At 34.3% G+C, this 16,926-nt stretch overlaps 2 protein-coding genes across 2 annotated transcripts; both read right to left on the bottom strand.

Annotated features, from left to right (window-relative positions):
* Positions 1–7,087: 7,087 nt before the first annotated feature.
* On the bottom strand, positions 7,088–9,885 carry LOC132735000 (uncharacterized). The gene is made up of 2 exons (XM_060721902.1): positions 9,329–9,885; positions 7,088–8,887 (listed from the first exon to the last, which is right to left on the bottom strand). The coding sequence occupies exons 1-2, from the start codon at positions 9,698–9,700 to the stop codon at positions 7,937–7,939; spliced, it is 1,323 nt and encodes a 440-aa protein (XP_060577885.1). The 5' UTR covers positions 9,701–9,885; the 3' UTR covers positions 7,088–7,936.
* A 4,422-nt stretch (positions 9,886–14,307) lies between these two features.
* Positions 14,308–16,103, bottom strand: LOC132735004 (uncharacterized). Its single transcript, XM_060721906.1, has 2 exons — positions 15,732–16,103; positions 14,308–15,252 (listed from the first exon to the last, which is right to left on the bottom strand). The coding sequence occupies exons 1-2, from the start codon at positions 16,101–16,103 to the stop codon at positions 14,308–14,310; spliced, it is 1,317 nt and encodes a 438-aa protein (XP_060577889.1).
* Positions 16,104–16,926: the final 823 nt, after the last annotated feature.

The raw sequence follows: 16,926 nt of genomic DNA, 5'->3' as shown, positions 1-16,926 counted from the left end.
TAGTTTCCCATCAATCGTGATTGTTTTGCCATTCAAGTGGTAAGCAATATAATTTCTTGGCAATCCCAAGTTCCAACATTCTTCCTTTGTTTTAACACATGCATACTTTTCACTGTGTCTTTGCACAAATCGGTCGAAGTAAAGTTTTCCAGAGGGCGTCTGGGCCGCTGGACCACTACACGTAGCACGGATAGACTCGGCAACGCTTTCAGTTGGTGTCTCCGTATTTGACGAACTTTTTCGGGAAGCGTACCCGATTCCAATTCCTATTGCAAACATAACAAGTCCTATAACCGTACATATTATGATTACTTTTCTTGTCTTTACGTCAAACACTATATAGCTCGGCATAATAGCTCTTTAAATTTCTTTCAAACTGAATTGAATAATCCCTAAGTATAAAAATCACTCCTTCTTTTTATAGGATACAATCGGAACAGCTTCGGCTATTATCTGTAATGATAACCTTACGGAGATTGACCAAATGGTTGAAAAGTTACGTTTGCACGGCGATAATTACGTATCTGCTGTGTTCAGAGCATAGAGTGCAACGGCCTTTATGAGTTAAAGATAGAGAAGAGCAACACACAAGCGTTTATCAAAGTATATTATTCAATCAGAAATATCAAGATTAGATAAACAAGACAATGAACTTCGCAAATCATTAAAGTAAGTCCAGTGGCAGTATAAACTAAATAAAGTACAACACAGTGATGGTGTTTAAGCGTTTTTAGTTCACTTTAGCATACAGAACTAATGGCGAGGACTTCGGATAGTCGTCTTTTTGTCAGTCCGTGCTTCGGTCTTCTACAAATATTTCTGCTGTAACCACTGGACCAAAATCGGATGAAACTTGTCTGAGATGTTCCAAGAATGAAGCTGTTACAGATTTTCGTGGCATGTATCGCTATTAACGTTATTCCTAGCATGTAGCGCCATTAAAGTTTTTCCTATTATGAAGCGCTATTAAACAGTTTCCTAGAATGAAACGCTTCTGATGTTTGCCGAACACGAAAGCGCTATTGAACATTTTCCTTGCGTGCAACGCTATTCATGTTTTTCAAATGGTTTCAAAACTATTCGTTATATTTGATGCTTGTCATTAACAACTAGACCCTTATCAGGTTTGTTTAGATAATCACAACTGGCATTTGCAAGCAGCCAAAAAATTGCATGCAAAACATATTTCGTAAGAAATATCATTGCATTTGTAAAAACCTAAACGACCGATTACGCTCACCAACGAAAATCCTTTCCAACACTTACTTATACTGTAGCTACAAAAAAGAAAAGAAAATAAAACGTGTATTTTCTTTGTCACTGCACGGAATACTCTAATTTTATAGTAGAGCGACGATCTTTTAAACGATAAAAGGTATAAAATTGTTTTAGACGATAATTTCGTTGGTATAGAGGTATAATGTGCAATAGAGTCATTCATATTATTGTTGTCATGAATGTGGAAATTGACATAAAATGATATGTTTTTTTCGGGTTGTTACTGGGACTGGAGGGAGGGGAGAAGGTAGCGGTAGGGGATGATATCAGATCATAGCGTCTTATCCCCGTGCATGAAATATCTAATATTGGGCTATCTTCATGAAGGTGCAGGATAATCCAGAATTCACGATATTCCTTAAAAAATATCACTAACACAGATTGCAATCAACGACATTTTCAAAAATCTACAACAAAACTGCCGGTCATACGGTTATATTTTTTCACACAATTTATCCGAATTTTCTTACTTGTTTGGCACCAATTGTCAAAACTTAATTTTTAACTTTTCACCTCCATTCGAAGTCATACATACAAAGCTTCCAAAATGTTTAGTTTCGGTATATAGTACCTTCAAAACACCATGTTTGAGTTATTAATAAATTTGACGGGGCCATCATTTGAATATGTCCCCTGGTCCGTAACAGACAACACATTTTTATGCTATTTTTTATAAAAAGAACGTGGAAATCGAAATAGGAAATGAGTTAATAGCAAATGTAATCGTTTCTAGTCTGTGAAGAAAAACGTGAAACGTTGCGGACTTTAACCTTGCCAAGAAGAAAAGTTACTTCAGTCATAGAAAATAGAGCCTTAATTCATTGCAGACAGCGTAGTCGCTCATCTGATATTCTATGAAAAAACTTTAATTTTAATCCTCCGAAAACAACTAAAAAAACGTATTGAAAATTATAAAAAAAACTACTAGAATTTGAAATTTGTAGTGGAAAAAAATCAAGGAGTTTAAAACTAAATGCTTGAAAAATTATCTGAAGCTCTGCAGTAAACCAATATGGTCCTTCATGCCATTAATTTATTTTAATTGTAAAATTGCCATTCTCTTAAAACCGCCAGTTTTGCCAGTACGACTGACACTTCAAGTGAAATCGACTATTCAATTAATTTATTTGTATTACAAACGCGCTGTACTTTTTGGTAAAAGATAATTTAATAAAATAAATAATAGAATATTATGAAAAATAACTACTTAAAAGGGATCCTTAAACCAGATGAAGTAAAAGAATTTCAAATTAATTCTTGTAAGTAAATTAAAACAATTGTATCTTCATTACTTGGCGTTGGGTAGGAATCGACCCAGAGATCTTTATATAGAGGCCGGGATCTATACCAATCCACCACACATCACTTACGTCTGAACTAGTGTAGATACCAGTGTACAAGTGTTTATCTAGTGACCTTTGTTCCAGGTCAATATTGTTGGACAATAACTGGAGTAAAGGTTACTAATATATGCACTCATATTTGGGTATACGATTGAACTCTGACACATTTTCAATGAAAATTTCTCCAAACTAGGATACAAATTTCGATTACTGTCCTCTTCTGTAGTGTTAGGAATACTATTTAAAAAATGCAATGAATTATTTAAAGCAAATAAACTTACTTGTCACGGAGTTCAAAGACATTGCCATCTAAAACATGTCGTGGAAACTATTTTATAATTTGTCACGGAGTACTACTTATAATCGTATTTAGACAAGAAAACAGTCATCAGCTTTATTACATTGGAAAGACACATTTAATTGACCAAATAATCACATTTGAACAAAGATGATGAAGAACAAAACAGAACAAATATTTTATTTGTCTTAATTAAGCATTACAAGATCATAGTCGTTAAAGAAAAAAACCACATACATATTCTTGGTATGAAATGGAAGAAAATACATATAATAAATGAAATATTATTTATTACATGCTTTTCGGTGTTTTATAGAAATATATCAGTGATATAAAACTGGTAATTTCACTGTTTGAAACAGTGAAATTACCACTTTGATAATTTCACTGTTTTGAATTTAAGCCCCTTACGTTGTTTCAGTGAAATAGCAGCGTGCACAGTACTGGGTACCAACTTCATGACGTGACGTCGTAAATGACGTCACGTTGTATTATCATTTGGCGCGCTTTTCATTAAGTATTAGGTTTAAATGTCTTTTTAAAACGTTTCTTTGCATATAATAAAAAGAAAATTTGTTTAGTTTAGTGTAAGATCGAAATTTATTTCACCTTGTGAACACCAAAAGTTCATATTTCACTCGTGGCTGCGCCACTCGTGAAATATACCTTTTGGTGCTCACTTGGTGAATTATATTCCGATCTTACACTGAACTAAACAAATATCCTCTATTTTTCTTACACACATTTATCGTGACGCAATGTCATATTAAATCCGACATTCATTATCAAACCATTGTTCATTTCTTTTACGTATTTGATTACAGATATTTGACGTTTCGTGAAAAGATATTTGAAAATACTTGTCACCGTGTGTAGTAAATACAAAAGTAAGCGTATCAACACCTCCGTGTCCGCTTATTTCTGTATTTAAAATATTTAACAAGTTAAATGTTGATGCTGCACATCAAAGACGCCGCCAAATGATTTGAACAGTCAATAAGCATTGAAAATCGTTCTCTATTACAATTGAATATCAGAAGCACAAATCATTTTTTCCATGTTATTGGTATGTGCTCGTTGTTTACTAATTAAGTTGCATTTTTTTGTGAAAAAGTAAAACCTAATGCATAAATTCACAAAGTAATATTGTCTGATTTTATTGACCTGTCAATTATGAATACATTAAAGCACTCATTTAAATATTCGACCCCTCTTCGGTTTGGTCCGTGTAGTTTACGAGAATTAATGTGGAGTATATAAGTCATGTTTTGAAAGTCAGGCCAGCTTAATATGAAGGTTTTCGTTAAGTCGCAATAGTGCAGTCGGTTAAGAGCATGCCTAATAATTGAGAGGTCTGTGGTTCGATCCTTATTGATGAAATTCTTTTAGGCTTTACTCTCTCTTTATTTTTGCAGTATATTTTAATGGGACCGATTTGTAGTGTGTTTTACGGCATTGAAAAGACATTTATTGGTTTTAATCTGTTTCAATTTTAAACATGAATTCTGAAAACATGTTATTTAAAAAGAGTATAGACTTTACAAAATAAAGCAAAACATAATAAAACAAAACGAACAACATGAGAAATAATCATGTGAAGCTTTAATAATGTTGAAAGTATTAATAAGAATAAAAAAAAACATGGATCAACGCGGTCTCGAACTTAAAACATCTATGACACGAGATTATAAACTCGTGCTTTACCCTATTGCGCTATAACGATCAGTACACTTAGTTCATAGATACAAATTAAATTAAATTCCATCGTACAACGTACATCGCACGGAACTTTCCGAAAATCTACCGAAAATTGATATATTGTGTGCATCGACCGTGTAATCAGTATGTAATTGACAGGTTAATAAAACCAAACAATACCATGTCTGAAATTCTGAAATGTTTGTCTGTTGCGAAAAAGAGTGAAACGTCTGGTCGAAGCAAAATAAATTGGATAACAAGAAAAATTGAAATGATTAGTATACTTAAGATAAGTTCAAGAAATAAATGCCGAGAATATGTTCATTTATATATTGGTAAGAATTGCATAATGATCGAATGATTTTGAGGACGAACTGTTCTGCAGTGATCCCCCTTACTGGCTGTAGCGTAACCGTTCTGCAGAGTTTGGCGTACTTTCTTAACGGTTGAGGGAGAACCGCCTCTCTGATAGTGGGCGTGGTTTAGGCTTTGTAACTTGTAATTTAATGATTCGACACGTGATATTGGTCAAAGTTGTCCTGGTTCCCTTCCGCCCCACGAAGACTGAAAGCTAGCATACGGAACATCATATCAAATTTGGTGACAATTTAAGGCGGAGCCGAACTTCAACAGAGGCGGAGCAAATAAAGTGAGTGACACTGCCTCAGTCGTTCCACTCTCAACGGTCAAGTTTTAAAACGATCGAATATAGACTGGCTCATTGGCACGTTATTTATTATGTAGATAAAATTAGATAATGATAAAAAGAACATGATATTCATACATGGTACATGATACATCACTTCAGTTAAACGTTTATTCTAACCCCTTTAAAGCACTGTGACATGAATACACAAAATGAAGTCTAAAATTTCCTCCATTGCTGTATAGACAAATGCATTTTGTTAAAAAAAGGAGAAAATACACAAAATCAAGTCTAAAATTTCCTCCATTGCTGTATGGACAAATGCATATCTACTAGACGCCGCGGTCACGCTCAATAAAACCACTGTTTGAAGTTCGGATAAGAGGAATTATATCACAAGGGCGTATCGTAAGCGACAGGACGCCAAAACGAAAGGCCGACAACACTACGTTTGGCGCTTTGTCGTGCTGCCGCTAGCGACAATACGACGCACAAAAGGGTTCCAAATCAGCCACCTTGAATTTCAATTACAATATATTTAACCACAAACATTGTCATGCGCTCTTATGTTATCAAAAATGTTGTATCCATTAATCTGATAATTACACTTAGACAGGTCAGGGATCTAGGCATTGGGTTAGGGTTTAAGTATAGGACGAATTCATCTTGCTAACAAAAAGTTCAACAAATCTGTTTTTTCGGTATACTGTACTGACCTCTTTCTTGCGACAGTTGAGTTCTTGTGCGCTTATATTGTCTTATTTACCTTCTGAATAATGATAAGTTAGGTATTTCCAAATCTTTTCATAAAATTCGAACGCTCTTATTTAGATACGATGCAACTTGGTCCACAATTTCAATAACTATCATTGTTTAATATGTAATCCTTTTAGCAGCATGCTTCAAGATTCATGCGAATTTTAATTAAACTTTTTTAAAGAAAATGTAACGCAGAATGTTCGTTATAAATATACCTTATTTAATACAGTCAAATCGGCCATTTATCGCAGTTAGCATGTTAATTATTACTTGAATCTTGACTCTTTACTTTTCCTAAAATCTTTGTACATTTTGGTCAAGTTAGATTTTATTCAAAAATATTGGCTTTAAACACAGTTGCCTAAATATTTGAATTATACTCAAATAAACACAGTCGATTGAGAAATGCTACACTAGTATATAGTTAAATAGTGTGGACACCATTTTGTTGAAAATGTGCCAGAGTTTAATCGTATGTACACATACATGCACAGTGCGTTCACTTGTAGTTTTTGGGGGGTTTACCTAATGTGACGTCAGAATAAGAAAACGATGCTCGCTCATTTGATTCTTTTTCTTCTGGAGATTTAAATAGTGACAGCAGTGAACGTGTTTTAATTTTGCCTAATATTCAACAGAAATAACATCAAAACACTCGGCAAGGGGGGCTACACCCCCTATGTTCTTTCTATTACTTGTACATGTATTGTATCATACTCAAATAAAGTCAATTGTGTAGTTTAGTTTTTCTTCAGTATACCATTTCTTTGTTCATTAAAATTTATGGTGATTCAACTTTTAAAAGTGGAAATTCAAATAAACTAATATTTATGATTGAGACAGCGCCACTTGTGTTAAAAGAAAATGGTGGAACAAGTTTGAAGGTCAGGGTCTGATTTGGTCGAGGGTTCTCATTTAAACAGATCGCGAAAATGTGATTAAGCCATTTCAGACACAAACGGGCACCTGAGTTGAAGCACAGATGTTCTGTTAGCTAGATGGATATCCTCAAATATGGATTCAAAAAAAACAACAAAAACTGAAGCAACAACCGTTACACTCATACATACTTTAATTTATAATAAGATATAATACAAGTTTAGTTGTCAAAGCAGTGTATGTAACATATTGTTCAACCTCTACAGAGTAACTCTCTGTTAAGCAATATATCTTCTTCAGATTCAAGAGCAACAACTTTTAAACACTACCAGAAACCTTCATTTTACAAAGGGGTCCTCTTTAAAGGTTGAATTGTACAATTATATAAACGCACCTTGCAGGCGACATATTGACATCTAGGTTCACACTGTTGCAATGTCGCTTTAAAGGCCCAATATGCCCAAGAAATATTTTTATTTCTATTTCTCAAAAGCTTTGAAAAGCATGTTTACTCTGGATGTTCTTTTATAGTTTTCAAAACGATACTCATTGGTTAATTACCTAAGCCATCTTTTGCCTCTGTTGACTTTTGGAAATTAATACAGAATATAGTGATTAATGATTTGTATGGAAGTTAAAATACTTCTTCTATTTGCTACTTTTATGACACATAATTTCACACTACTTTCTACAGATGGTGAGCATAGAAAAAATGAATATTTGAAGAATTTGAAGAAAACCCAAAATAAACTATTTTTACAAAGGAGCGGATAAGCGCAGAAATATTAAAATATTTATAAAAAAACGTGGTACATGTAGTTATAACTATAATATAAATATATCGGGAATTTTCTTACTGCAGAATTATATACTGGCGGTAAGATATAGAAACATGAAATTCGTCTTTATCGAAATTGTCGATCATTTCTGTTTAATGTTAGCAATCGGAAACACCTCGGCTATTACTAATAATAAACTTAATCCGAAGACTGACGGAAAGGGCCGAAAAGTTGCCATTGATATGTTTGTTTAGAATTACTGGAATGTGACGTATCTATCCGATCGAATGTGAGCTGGTTTATGTGAAATCAACTTCGACTTAACGGTTACCACAAAACCTGTTATAGGATTTGTAACATAGTTGAATGCTATTGCATTATTTTTGAATGTAAACGTTATTTCAGGAACTTCAACACAAGTTCCTGACAACAAATATGGCGGAACATCCAGCTCTTCTATTTTATTTGTATACTTCCCATTTACAGATTGAAATTTCTTCATAGCGTCCCTCATTACAAACAAGGCTTTGTAAATATGCCATCTATCAAATCGAAACTTCTTGTCTGACAAATTTTTCTTGAACTGCACCAAACCCCAGCGGTCTTGTAAAAGTAAATTAATGGTGTCACATTGTTGCCATGACCACCACTGCGATTCAGATCCTGGAACTATTTTGTATTGCCCTTTCTCAACTGTCAAATTTTGTTCAGATCTTCCAAATTGTATAAACCAAGCCTCGTTCTCGACGGGATTTGGCTGCGCGCGCTGTGACCTTTCGGCAAGTTTCGCAAACGAAAGCGAGACTTCAATACTCCAGTATTTGTCTTCGTCACCCGGTGTATTTACAGTACCGTCTGTGTTAACTGCTTTCCTTACGTCAGGTTGCCAGTCTTGGAACCATACCTGCACATCAGGACTATCATAAGGAGATTTATAGAACAGTTGGTCCATCATAGTACCCAAGACGTTAATTTGCATTTGTTTGAAATTGAACAAAGACCCATCTACGTCCATAAGAAATTCGACGCCATTCTCTGTCGAGATCGCCGCGTCATGTGTGGTTAGTGTCGCCCATAAATTATTTTCTTGTATATAAACACCTATATACATTCGTTCATCGTCCCATCGTATTTTGAACTTCGTATCTAGATATGGTTTGGGATAAACTGAACTGCGCATGTCAACAAAAGTTTCGCTCCATGGTACCTGTAAACACAAGACGGCCCACCAAATATGTTTTCATATATATTTAAAGTGCATATACAATATATATAAAAACTATGATTGTTAATAGAATTATACTCGTTATTAAAATAGTTTTCAATTCCAAGTGAACATTATGTGTTTGGCTCGAAAGGTTTTACCATAATTCCCTACACCACTTGTGTGACGTATTTAAAAGGTCCTGTGAAATGGCCTTATCGAACTTTCTTATTAAAATGTACTTTCACTGAAAGATTTTAATAAGCTTACAATTGGATATAAAGTATGAATTCTACATAGTAGATACATATGTAGTTTCCTTCACAACGCGTTAAATCTTATCAAATAATATACATAAAATTCAATCATTTAGATATTAAGGTCTATAAATGCTTCCATTCATTTTACATGTTTTTAACAACTAGGTGAAATATTGTTTCTAACCTCTTTCCAAGCATCATCATCTAATTTCCCATCAATAGTGATTGTTTTGCCATTCAAGTGGTAAGCAATATAATTTCTTGGCAATCCCAAGTTCCAACATTCTTCCTTTGTTTTAACACATGCATACTTTTCATTGTGTCTTTGCACAAATCGGTCGAAGTAAAGTTTACCAGACGGCGTCTGGGCCGCTGGACCACTACACGTAGCGCGTATTGCCTCGGCAACGCTGGCAGTTGGTGAATCCGTATTTGACGAACCTTTTCGGGAAGCGTAACCAATTCCGATTCCTATTGCAAACATAACAAGTCCTGTAACCGTACATGTTATAATTACTTTTCTTGTCTTAACGTCGAACACGATATAACTCGGCATGATAGCTCTTTATATTTCTATCAAACTGAATTGAATAATCCCCAATTATAAATATCACTCCCTCTTTTTATACGACACATTGACACAATCGGAACGTCTTTGCCGATTTTCTGTAATAATAACCTAACGAAGACTGACGGAAGGGCTGAAAGGTTACGATTGCACAGCGATAATTACGTAGCTGAAGTGTTTAGAGCCTATAGTGCGACGGCCTTTATGAGTTATAGTTATCTAGGGTATTATTCAATCATAAATATGAAGATTAGACAAACAATACAATGAACTTCGCAAATCATTTAAAGTGAATCCTGTGGCAGTATAAACTAAATAAAATACAGGACAGTGATGGTGTTCATTGGGTATGTCCGTCCTTCTGTATTCTACAGATGTTTCTGTTGTAACCACTGGACCAAATCGGAAGAAACTTGTCTGAGATGTCTCTAGCATGACGCGCTATTAAAGATTTTCCTATCATGTATAACTATTAACATACTTCCTAGCATGTAGCGCTATAAAAGATTTTCCTACCATGAAGCGCTCTTGAAGTTTTTTCTAGCATGAAGCGATAATAAAGTTTTTCCTATTATGAAGTGCTATTAACGATTTTCCTAGCATGAAACGGTATCAAAGTATTTCCTAGCAAGAAGCGCTATTAAACATTTTCCTTGCGTTCAGCGCTATTTACATTTTTCAAATGGTACCAAAACCTTGCGACTTAAAGCATTTTTATATTTGGTTTAAACATATTTTATTCGATATATTTATATCATAATGAACAATATTCATACAATACATTTGCGATTGGGCAAAAAGCTATGAAAGCTTATGAGTTTCCTGTCCCAGTTTAAACAGTTTACATATACACAGTTCATGGCATTAACATGCACAAAATTCATTTAGTAGAGAAAATATATCAAAGACATTTTCAAAAAACATGTATTTTACAATTAACAAATACTCAACCAAATGGTCATGAAAAAATATGCAAAAGAAAAATGAAACACATTTTTATATTTGATGCTTGTCATTTTTAACTAGACCACTAACAGGTTTGTTTAGATTATCACACCTGGTATTTGTTAGCAGCAAAATATTTGAATGCTTAAACTACTTCATAACTTAGAGAGTGGGAGAAACGTTCAAGCTTTGACCCCTGTTTTGAAAGTCTTAAAAATTCTGATATTTCAACATTGCCTCTTTTTAGCGGTTCATAAACCGCCTCCGTGGTCGAGGGCTTAGAGTCGATGAATTCTAATCAAGTTACTTCTCTGGCGTGGGTTCGATCCCCGGGAGATGCTTTGGGTAGGAATCGACCCAGAGACTTTTATATATGTAGGCTGGGATCTATACCAATGCATCACACATCACTAACGTCTGAACAAATAAATTTGCTAGTATAGATACCACCAGTGTACAAGTGTTTATCCAGTGACCTTTGTCAGGTCAATATTGATGGACAATAACTGGAGTAAAGGTTACTAATATATGCACTCATAAATGGGTATACGATTGAACTCTGACACATTTTCAATGAAGATGTCTCCAAACTAGGATACAAATTTCGCTTACTGTTCTCTTCTAAAGTGTTAGAAATACAAGATATTGAGATAAAAATGCAATGCATTATTTAAAGCAAACTAAAAAACTTACTTGTCACAGAGTTTTAAGAGTCTGACTAAAATTTGTTGTGGAAACTATTTTATAATTTGTCACGGAGTACTACCAATGAATTTTATTGAGACTAGAAAAACAGTCATCAGCTTTATTTATTGAAAGATACATTGAAAAGACCAAATAACCACATTTGAACAAAGTTGATACAGAGCAGAAAAGAATAAATATTTTATTTTACTTAATTAAGCATTACAAGATCATCGTCGTTAAACAATTAAAAGAAACACACACACACACACACACACACACACACACACACACACACATATATATTCTTGGTATGAAATGGAAGAAAATACATATAGTAATTGAAATATTATTTTTTAACACATGTATGGTGGGAATGTAACAAAGGGAAAAAATATATGACACAATGTCATATTAAGTCCGACATGCATTATCAAACAATTCTTCATTTTTTTATAACATATATTTGATGTTTCGTGAGATGATATTTAAAAATACTTGTCACCGTGCGTAGTAAACATAGAAGTAAGCGATCAACATCTCCGTGTCCGCTTATTTCTGTATTTAAAAATATATAATTAAGACTGTATGTTATTTAAGAAATAATATATCCCAAACAGTGATTTTATCGCTCAATAAATTCACTGTTAGAAGTTTGGATGCGAGGAATTATATCACGAGGGCGTATAGTTATCGACAGGACGACAAGACGAAAGTCAGACACCGCACTGCTTGGCGCTTTGTCGTGCTGTCGATGTGAAAATACGACGATCAAAAGTGTTCCAAATCAGCGACCTTGAATTTAAATAACAATATATTTAACCAAAAACATTGACTTGCGCTCTTTTGTTATCAAAAATGTTGAGTTGTATCCACTAATCTGATAATTAGAATAAGACAGGTCAGGGATCTAGGCATGTTTCAAGTATATAACGAATTCATCTTGTTAACAAAAAGTTCACCAAATCTGTGTTTTCGGTATACTGATCTCTTTCTTGCGACAGCTCACGTGCGCTTATTTTGTCTTATATATCTTTTGAATAATGGTAAGTTAACTAATTCTGAATCTTTTCATATAATTGGAACGCTCTTTTTTAGATACGAGACAACTTGGTCCACGATTTCAATAACTATTATTGTTTGATATGTTGTCTGTTTAGCAGAATGCTTCAAGATTCAAGCGAATTTTCATTACACTTCTTTTTAAAGAAAATGTAACGCAGAATGTTCGTTATAAATACACTTTATTTAATACAGTCAAATCGGCCATTTATCGCAGTTAGCATATTAATTATTACTTGAATCTTGACTCTTTACTTTTCCTAAATTCTTTTCTTCAAATATATTGGCTTAAAATGCATTTGGTTGAATATTTGAATTATACTCAAATAAACACAGTCGACTGAGTAGTGCTACACTAGTATATAGTTTCATAGTGTGGACACCGTTTTGTTGAAAATGTGCCAGAGTTAAATCGTATGTATACATACATGCAGAGTGCGTTCACTTGTAGAACTTGCTTATTGATTGGCTCATTTTTTGGGGGTTTACATAATGTGACGTAGGAGAAGGAATAACGATGCTCGTTACTTCTGGAAATTTAAATAGTGATAGCAGTGAACGTATTTTAATTTTGCCTTATATTCTACAGAAAGAACATCAAAACACTCGGCAAGGGGGCAACCCCCCTATGTTCTTTCTTTTACCTGTACAAGAATTGCATCATACTCAAATAAAGTCAATTGTGTAGTTTAGTTTTTGCTTCAGTATACCATTTCTTTGTTAATTAAAATTTATGGTGATTCAACTTTTAAAGTGGAAATAAACTAAAATTTATGATTGAGACAGCATGACTTATGTTAAAAGAAAATGGTGGAACAAGTTTGGGGATCAGGGTCTTATTTGTTCGAGGGCTCTCATTTAAACAGATCGCCAAAATGTGATTAATCCATATCAGACACAAACGGGCATCTGAGTAGAACCACAGATAATCTGTTAGCTAGCTGTAAAGTTCCCTCACATAAGGAATCAGAAAGGGTTTTTATTTTCAAAAAAAGAAAGAAAAAAAAAGAAAAGAAAAATAAAAAATAATAAAATGAAGCAACAACGGTTACACTCACACATGCTTTTTATGTATGATATAAAGATATAATACAAGTTTAGTTGTGAAAGCAGTGCATGTTAAATATAGTTCAACCTCTACAGAAAGACCCTCTGCTAAGCAATACCCTTTTCAGGTTCAAGCGCAACAACTTTTAAACACTACCAAAAACCTTCATCTTACAAATGGGTCCGATTTAAAGGTTGAATTGTACAATTAAAAAAACGCGCCTTGCAGGCGACATACTGACATCTAGTTTCACACTGTTGCAATGTCGCATATAGGCACATTATGCCCACGAAATGTTTTTTTTCTATTTCTCAAAAGCTTTAAAAAGCATGTTTACTCTGAATGTTCTTTATAGTTTTCAAAACGATACTCATTGGCCAATAACATAAGCCATCTTTTGCCTCTGTTGCCATTTGGAAATTAGTACAAAATATAGTGATTTAATGATTGGTATGGAAGTTGAAATACTACTTTTATTTGCTACTTTTATGGCAAATAATTTTATACTACTTTCTAAAGATGGTGAGCATAGAAAAATGAATAATGAACCGTATTTGAAGGAACCCCAAATTAAACTATTTTTACAAAGGAACGGATAAGCCCAGACTTATTAAAATATTTATGAAAAAACGTGGTACATGTAGTTATAGCTATAATATTTATATATCGGGAATTTTCTTACTGCAGAATTATATACTGGCAGTAAGATATAGAAACATGAAATTCGTCTTTATCGAAATTGTCGATCATCTCTGCTTAATGTTGGCAATCGAAAAAAAGCCGGCTATTATAATAATCCTTATCCAATGTCTGACAGAAAAGCCCTAAAAGTTGCGATTGGTATGTTGGTTTAGAGTTACTGGAATGTGACATATCTATCGGACCGGATGTGTGCCGGTTTATGTGAAATCAACTTCGACTTCACGGTTACCACAAAACCTGTTATAGGATTTGTAACCGGGTTGAATGCTGTTACATTATTTCTGTAAGTATACTTTATTTTGGGAACTTCAACGCAAGTTCCTGACAATAAATATGGCGGCACATCCAGCTCCTCTATGTTAGTTGTGCTTATCCCATTAATAGATTGAAATTTCTTCATAGCATCCCTCATATCAAACAAGGCTTTGTAAATATGCCATCTATCAAAACGAAACTTCTTGTCTGACAAGTTTTTCTTGAACTGCACCAAACCCCAGCGGTCTTGTAAAAGTAAATTAATGGTGTCACATTGTTGCCATGACCACCACTGCGTTTTAGATTCTGGAACTTTTTTGTAGTGCCCATTCTCAACTGTCAAATTTTGTTCAGATCTTCCAAATTGTATAAACCAAGCCTCGTTCTCGACGGGATTTGGCTGCGTGCGCTGTGACCTTTCGGCAAGTTTCGCAAACGAAAGCGAGACTTCAATACTCCAGTATTTGTCTTCGTCACCTGGTGTATTTACAGTACCGTCTGCGTAAACTGCTTTCCTTACGTCAGGATGCCAGTCTTTGAACTTTACCTGCACATCATCCCCGGGAGATTTATAGAACAGTTGATCCATCATTGTACCCAAGACGTTAATTTGCATTTGTTTGAAATTGAACAAAGACCCATCCACGTCCATAAGAAATTCGACGTCATTTTCTTTAAAGATCGCCGCGTCTTGTGTGGTAAGTGTCGCCCATAAGTTCTTTTCTTGTACATAAACACCTACATACATTCTTTCATCGTCCCATCGTATTTTGAACTTCGTATCTAGATATGGTTTTGGATAAACTGAACTGCGCATGTCAACGAAAGTTGCGCTCCATGGCACCTGTAAAAATAAGACGACCCACCAAATATGTTATCATATATATTTAAAATGCATATACAAAAAATAAAAAATCTTAGATTGTTAATAAAATTATACTCGTTACTAAATTACTTTTGAATTCCAAGCGAGCAAGACATAAATGAATATGTTTTTGGCTCGAAAGGTTTTTCCCTAATTTCTTCCACCACTTGTGCAACGTATATTAAAGTGGGCTGATCGCAACATGTACACCGGTCTCACTGATATTTGACACCGTTGTGTATACCATAGGGCTTATCGTACTTTCTTATTAAAATGTACTATTCACTGTAAGATTTTAACAAGCTTACATTTGGATACAATTTCTATACAGAAGATACATAAGTAGTTTCCTTCACAACGTGATTAGATCTTATAAATAATAAAAATAAAATTTAATCATTTATGTATATGCTTCCATTCCCTTCACATGTACAAGTAGGTGAAATATTGTTTCTAACCTCTTTCCAAGCATCATCGTCTAATTTCCCATCAATCGTGATTGTTTTGCCATTCAAGTGGTAAGCGATATAATTTCTGGGCAATCCCAAGTTCCAACATTCTTCCTTTGTTTTAACACATGCATACTTTTCATTGTGTCTTTGCACAAATCGGTCGAAGAAAAGTTTTCCAGAGGGCGTCTGGGCCGCTGGACCACTACACGTAGCACGGATTGACTTGGCAACGCTTGCAGTTGGTGACTCCGTATTTGACGAACCTTTTCGTGAAGCGTACCCGATTCCAATTCCTATTGCAAACATAAGAAATCCTATAACCGTACATATTATAATTACTTTTCTTGTCTTAACGTCAAACACGATATAACTCGGCATGATAGCTCTTTAAATGTTTATCAAACTGAATTGAATAATCCCAAAGTATAAAAATCACTCCCTCTTTTTATACGACACATTGACACAATCGGAACATCTTCGGCTATTATCTGTGATAAAATCGGAACATCTTCGGCTATAATCTGTGATAATAACCTTACGAAGACTGACAGAAGGACTGAAAAGTTACGATTGCGAAGCTGCAGTGTTAAGAGCCTAGAGTGCGACGGCATTTATGAGTTATAGTTATCAAAGTGTATTATTCAATCATAAATATGAAGATTAGATAAACAATACAATGAACTTCGCAAATCATTAAAGTAGTCCAGTGGCAGTATAAACTAAATTAAATACAGCACAGTGATGGTGTTTAAGCGTTTTTAGTTTACCTGTGCACACAGTGCTAATGGCGAGGACTTCTGATCGTCGTCTTTTTGTCAGTCCGTCCTTCTGTCTTCTACAAATATTTCTGTTGTAACCACTGGACCAAAATCGGATGAAACTTGTCTGAGATGTTCTGAGCACGACGCGCTATTAACATATCTTCTAGCTTGAAGCACTATAAAAGATTTTCCTACCATGAAGCGCTCTTGAAGTTTTTTCTAAAATGAAGCGATAATAAAGTTTTTCTACTATGTAGCGCTATTAACGATTTTCCTAGCATGAAACGGTATCAAAGTTTTTCCTAGCATGAAGCGCTATAAAACATTTTCCTTGCGTTCAGCGCTATTTACGATTTTCAAATGGTTCCAAAACATTGCAACTTAAAGCATTTTATATTTGGTTAAACCTATTTTATTCGATATATTTATGTTATAATTGT

The sequence above is a fragment of the Ruditapes philippinarum genome, unplaced genomic scaffold (assembly GCF_026571515.1).
Source record: "Ruditapes philippinarum isolate M1 unplaced genomic scaffold, ASM2657151v2 ctg3058_1_1_1_1, whole genome shotgun sequence".
Taxonomy (NCBI): Eukaryota; Metazoa; Mollusca; class Bivalvia; order Venerida; family Veneridae; genus Ruditapes; species Ruditapes philippinarum.
The sequence above is the reverse complement of the archived record's forward strand: the minus strand, read 5'-3'. Positions and strand labels throughout refer to the sequence as shown.

Excerpts from the sequence above, each read along its gene's own strand:
- LOC132735000 (XM_060721902.1), bottom strand. The coding sequence starts at position 9,700 with ATGCCGAGTTATATCGTGTTCGACGTTAAGACAAGAAAAGTAATTATA. Across the intron at positions 8,888-9,328 it reads ATGATGATGCTTGGAAAGAG|GTACCATGGAGCGAAACTTT; the intron begins GTTAGAAACAAT and ends TTGTGTTTACAG.
- LOC132735004 (XM_060721906.1), bottom strand. The coding sequence starts at position 16,103 with ATGCCGAGTTATATCGTGTTTGACGTTAAGACAAGAAAAGTAATTATA. Across the intron at positions 15,253-15,731 it reads ACGATGATGCTTGGAAAGAG|GTGCCATGGAGCGCAACTTT; the intron begins GTTAGAAACAAT and ends TTATTTTTACAG.